At 51.5% G+C, this 6000-nt stretch overlaps 1 protein-coding gene across 1 annotated transcript; it reads left to right on the plus strand.

Annotated features, from left to right (window-relative positions):
- Window positions 1-4179: 4179 nt before the first annotated feature.
- LOC147918641 (uncharacterized) lies at window positions 4180-5732 on the plus strand. The gene is made up of 2 exons (XM_087503620.1): window positions 4180-4272; window positions 4455-5732. Exons 1-2 carry the CDS (start codon window positions 4180-4182, stop codon window positions 5730-5732), a joined length of 1371 nt encoding a protein of 456 aa, XP_087359746.1.
- The last annotated feature ends 268 nt before the right edge of the window (window positions 5733-6000 follow it).

The raw sequence follows: 6000 nt of genomic DNA on the forward strand, positions 1-6000 counted from the left end.
AGAATGGTCTGGACAGGGTGGCGGACATGCCGCAGTGCTTGATCGATTACTGCAATGAGTGCTACCAGTCGAAGAACTCGACTCCCAATGAACCAAGTTTTTCTTTCAGCGGTGAGTTCATGCCTTCCAGGGTGAAGACGTTTTACGTTAGTAATCGCGCCAACAATATTGAGGCTGCTGCTGCTCATGCCTTCGTTCGCCAGGTAATAAACCCTAGCTTTGTCCGTGCGAAGTTATTATAGCAACTATTCATTGACCGATGACCTTGTGCGTAGATCGAATCCGTGCATCGCGAACAATGCCACAAGCTGTTTTACCACCGCATGAAGAAGAATGAAATCGATGATCATCTAGCGGCACTGGATGCCGAGATCAGCTCCTTAAGGACGAAGAGAGGAAAAGCCGTTGCCCGTATGAAAGAGGCCGAGCAGAAGATCAGGGCATTGGAGTCGCATCCTGCTGATTGGGAGAAAACGGGACTTCAACTCCTATGGCCCATGCCAAAGCATCTTAAAGCTGACACCAGGAAGATTGCCGCCGGACTTTATCTTGACGGATGACATACTTTGGCGATCTGAGCCTTTATACGTAGTTTCTTAATTTCCTGTCGAATTTATCCTGTTCAGATAATTCAGCCTTGCAATAAAACTTTTTTTTTTTTTTTTTTTTTTTAATTGGAAATTCAACCGAGGCGAGACGTCTCTCGGCTTACGCTGAATAACCCTTTGTGTGGGTAGTTTACCCCAAACGTAAATGTATTTTGTGAACGAGGGGCGAGGTATGATGCCTCGGCTTACTCTCTGTGCCCCATTTCGGAAAACGGAAAAGCGAAATTTATAACTCTGGGTCCGGCTTACATTCGTCCGATCTGGGACTTACGAAACAATTCAAAAGAATTCTCTGAGTTCGGTTTTATCTCTCGTCAAGGAGTTTATCGAGACAATTTTGAAAGAATTCTCTGGGCCCGATGTGTCTCGCATTGGAGACTTAGAATCGAAACAATTCCAACGGAATTCTCTGGGTCCGATTAATCTCCCGCTGGAGAGTAGGTCGAGCACCTGGCTGAGATGTCGAGTAGTTCGATTCCGAACTGGGTAGACGTAGTAGTCTTTTTGTTTTTTTTTTTTTTTTTTTTTTTTTTTTTTTTTGGTCATTCCCGAGGCGTAACCGATGCATTAAATACAGACGCGGTTTCACAATGCAAATTAATTGGTGGGAGAGTCTCGAGACGCAGCGCGCATCTTCCCACGATCTGATTGGTGCGAGATTTTCGGGACGCAGCATTTATTTCCCCTTTTCCCCCCTATAAACAGGGGAAGAGAAGGTTTGCTGAGCATCTCCCATCCAAACTTCAGAAAGATCAACTGCAAAGTATGCCTACCACAACACGATCTGCATGGTTAAGGCGAGCTCGAGAGCTGACTGCTGCCGGGGTCAGCGGATTTGACCCGGAAGCTTCGAATATCGCCCTCCCCATAGAAGAGGCGATTTCGCCTCCATCCCACGAACTCGCCGTGGGGACTGAGGAGGATCCTTTGCAAAGGGAGATTCGCGTCTACCGAGCTCGTTGTCAGCGGATGAGTTCGTATATCAAGGCGTTTCATCTGAAACGCGATCTCGTCTGCCAGCTCTGCCGTTTGGAAGGAACCATCGCGGTTCTCGACGAGCTCATCGCCGGAGGCTTCTACCTGGCGAGCTGGCGCATGACCCGGCTACTCACCGATCGTGATCGATGTGAGGGGGAGGTCATCAGGACCTTGTTACCCGACCTGCCGGAGGGCGATTAAGAGCCGCTGGGCGAATCGGAGAATCTGCATGTTGCGGAAATTCCGATCTACAGGGACCGAATAGAGAGGTTACGCCAGTACATCCTCCACTTGGAGGCCACGGATCGTTATTTTCGGGAGAGTCACACCGTGGAGGGTCCATGCGCGTTCCTGGAGGAAATGGCGGACAGGGGGGCAGAAATGCCCGCGGGTCGGCAAGAAGGGCTGAGGCGGGAGTGTCAACACTGGCGAGCATATCTGGAAGGTGTAGCTGTCGAGGAGCCGTTGGAGTCTGACCTTTCGAGCTCTGCGCCTGTGAATCGCCGAGGAGGTTGAGATCACAGGAGGGAGGTCATACTTCACATCTGCTTCCCGAGACTAGAGACCTACCGCAGCATTAGACCGTCCCCTTTTTATTGCTTGTAGTTCCTTCTTCTTGTTTTATGCTTTATCTTTCTTAGGCGATATGCCGATGTCGAACACTCTTTGTATGTGGCGAAATGGCAGAAATGAAATGGAATAATAAGTTCTTTTAAGAAAAAAGGAATCTTACTATTTTTCTAGCTGTGCCCTCGAAATTTCGTGAAAGAAACCGAGGGCTGCCTACGTACCCGAGATCCGGGATCAAGCCAGTCGTAGTTCGCAGTGTACATACTCTCACAACCGAATTTTTAAGCAAATGGTCTAATAATAGTAACGTTTGAGGTGAGCCGCATTCCAAGAATTTTTGATTTGCTTGTCCTCCATGGTCAGGAGCTCGTACACTCCTGGGCGAACTACTTTGGAGATGAGATACGGTCCTTCCCAGCGAGCGCCGAGCTTGCCAGCGTTGATCTCCTTTGTATTCTCGTACACCTCACGTAATACCAGGTCGCCCTCGTTAAACCTGCGCTGGCGAACGGTTTTGTTATAGTATTTGGATGCGGCATTTTGGTAATTCTGGATACGGACGAGAGCTTGATCGCGCAGTTCCTCGGCGAAGTCAATGTTATCTAGCATCATGCTGTCGTTGAGCTCGGAATCGTTGACTAGCATAGCGCGGCGCAATGTAGGCACTCCAGCCTTGGCTGGAGCCAGAGCTTCGATGCCGTATGCTAACGCAAATGGGGATAGCCCCGTGGCTCTGCGAGGGGTAGTCCGGTAGGACCAAAGCACGCCGTCGAGTTGATCTGCCCACGCTCCTTTCTTGAGTCCGAGACGCTTTTTCAGCCCGTCAATGATGGTTTTGTTGGTCGCCTCGGCTTGGCCGTTTCCCTGAGGATATCGAGGGGTCAAAGTGCTCAAGCGTATCCCCCATTTGCCTAAGAAGCGTCAGGTGATCATTGAGGTGAATTGTGTCCCGTTGTCGGTGACGATTTCGTAAGGGAGCCCATGGCGACAGATAATGTTTTTCCAGATGAAGTTGGTGACGTCCAGCGACTGTATCTTGTTGAATGACTCTGCTTCCACCCATTTGGTGAAATAATCGGTCAGGACCAAGAGGAACTTCTTTGACCTCGATGGGGGTAGTGGGCCGACGAGATCCATCGCCCAATGCATAAAGGGGTACGGCGCAGTAACAGTGTTTAGCAGCTCGGGAGGTACATGTTTCATCTGTCCGTGGCGTTGGCAAGGCTCGCATTTCGCCGAAAATGTCTCACAATCGGCGACCATGGTTGGCCAGTAGTGACCATCCTTCTTGATTTTCAGTGCGAGTGCGCGCCCTCCGGAGTGGTTTCCGCCATCACCTTCGTGGACCTCCATCATTATCCGTTCTGCTTCTTCCCGATCGACGCAGGTGAGAAGGATTCCGTACGAACTGCGTCGGAAGAGGCTGCCCCCCATCATGGCGTAGTGCGCGCACCGAGCCTTTAGACGGCGAGCTTGCCAGCGATCCTCTGGGACCTTGCCATCCTCGATGTATTTCTTTATTTCGAGCTGCCAATCGTCTGGTGGTTGTATCACTTCCACGGGCTCCTGGATGGGTGGATCGACTTCCATTGGGTCCGCGGTGTTACTGATGGCGTATGCCATTTCGGAGTGGTCGATGCTAGGAGCTTCAATACATTCGATCGGGATCGTCCGTCGTAGACTTGGGTCGGAACAATTTGCCAGGGCGGCGAGAGCATCTGCTGACGCGTTTTCGCTCCTCGGGACTTTGATTAACTCGAACGAGGCGAACTGTGCGGAGAGAGTCCGGAGTAACTGGCGATATGCCTCCATGCGCCCATTTTTAGCACCGTATTCCCCACTAAACTGGCTAACCACTAGCTGGGAGTCGGAGAACACTCGGATGCTAGTTACTCCCAAACCTTGAGCTAGTCGCAGTCCAGCGAGGACGGCTTCGTACTCAGACTCGTTATTCGATGCCTTGAAGCCGAGTTTTATAGCTTGCTCGAGGACTTCGCCTATTGGAGATCGGAGTATAATTCTGATGCCAGATCCTTGGTTGGAAGAGGAGCCGTCGGTAAACAAAGTCCAGGGTTCTTCCTTTGGTACGGTCTCTTCGAGGTTAGGAGATAGCTTGGTGATAAAGTCCGCTAGGACTTGTGACTTCAAGCTCGGGCGGGAACGATATTCGATATCGTACTCGCTTAGCTCGATTGCCTACTTCGCGATTCGCCCGGACTGAAGGAGGCTGTGAAGGATAGTTCGGAGCGGCTGGTCGGTTAACACGACAATGGAGTGCGATTGGAAGTAAGGTCGTAGCTTCCGAGCGGCGACGATCAAGGCGAGAGCGAGTTTCTCCAAGGTTGGATAGCGTGTTTCCGCGTTGTTGAGAGCCTTGCTTGTGTAAAATATTGGTCGCTGATCACCGCGGTCATCTCCGTCTCCAGCTCGGCGGTAAGCAGAGTGCTAGTCCGGGATGACCGCAGTGATCAGCGACCAATATTTTACACAAGCAAGGTTCTCAACAACGCGGAAACACGCTATCCAACCTTGGAGAAACTCGCTCTCGCCTTGATTGTCGCCGCTTGGAAGCTACGACCTTACTTCCAATCGCACTCCATTGTCGTGTTAACCGACCAGCCGCTCCGAACTATCCTTCACAGCCCCCTTCAGTCCGGGCGAATCGCAAAGTGGGCAATCGAGCTAAGCGAGTACGATATTGAATATCGTTCCCGCCCGAGCTTGAAGTCACAAGTCCTAGCGGACTTTATCACCGAGCTATCTCCTGACCTCGAAGAGACCGTACCAAAGGAAGAACCCTGGACTTTGTTTACCGACGGCTCCTCTTCCAACCAAGGATCTGGCATCGGAATTATACTCCGATCTCCAACAGGCGAAGTCCTCGAGCAAGCTATAAAACTCGGCTTCAAGGCATCGAATAACGAGTCTGAGTACGAAGCCGTCCTCGCTGGACTGCGACTAGCTCAAGGTTTGGGAGTAACTAGCATCCGAGTGTTCTCCGACTCCCAGCTAGTGGTTAGCCAGTTTAGTGGGGAATACGGTGCTAAAAACGGGCGCATGGAGGCATATCGCCAGTTACTCCGGACTCTCTCCGCACAGTTCGCCTCGTTCGAGTTAATCAAAGTCCCGAGGAGCGAAAACGCATCAGCATACGCTCTCGCCGCCCTGGCAAATTGTTCCGACCCAAGTCTACGACGGACGATCCCGATCGAATGTATTGAAGCTCCTAGCATCGACCACTCCGAAATGGCATACGCCATCAGTAACGCCGCGGACCCAATGGAAGTCGATCCATCCATCCAGGAGCCCGTGGAAGTGATACAACCACCAGACGATTGGCAGCTCGAAATAAAGAAATACATCGAGGATGGCAAGGTCCCAGAGGATCGCTGGCAAGCTCGCCGTCTAAAGGCTCGGTGCGCGCACTACGCCATGATGGGGGGCAGCCTCTTCCGACGCAGTTCGTCCGGAATCCTTCTCACCTGCGTCGATCGGGAAGAAGCAGAACGAATAATGATGGAGGTCCACGAAGGTGATGGCGGAAACCACTCCGGAGGGCGCGCACTCGCACTGTAAATCAAGAAGGATGGTCACTACTGGCCAACCATGGTCGCCGATTGTGAGACATTTTCGGCGAAATGCGAGCCTTGCCAATGCCACGGACAGATGAAACATGTACCTCCCGAGCTGCTAAACACCGTTACTGCGCCGTACCCCTTTATGCGTTGGGCGATGGATCTCGTTGGCCCACTACCTCCATCGAGGTCAAAGAAGTTCCTCTTGGTCCTGACCGATTATTTCACCAAATGGGTGGAAGCAGAGTCATTCAACAAGATACAGTCGC

Source organism: Camelina sativa, chromosome 20 (genome assembly GCF_030686135.1).
Source record: "Camelina sativa cultivar CO46 ecotype springtype chromosome 20, ASM3068613v1".
Lineage (NCBI taxonomy): Eukaryota > Viridiplantae > Streptophyta > Magnoliopsida > Brassicales > Brassicaceae > Camelina > Camelina sativa.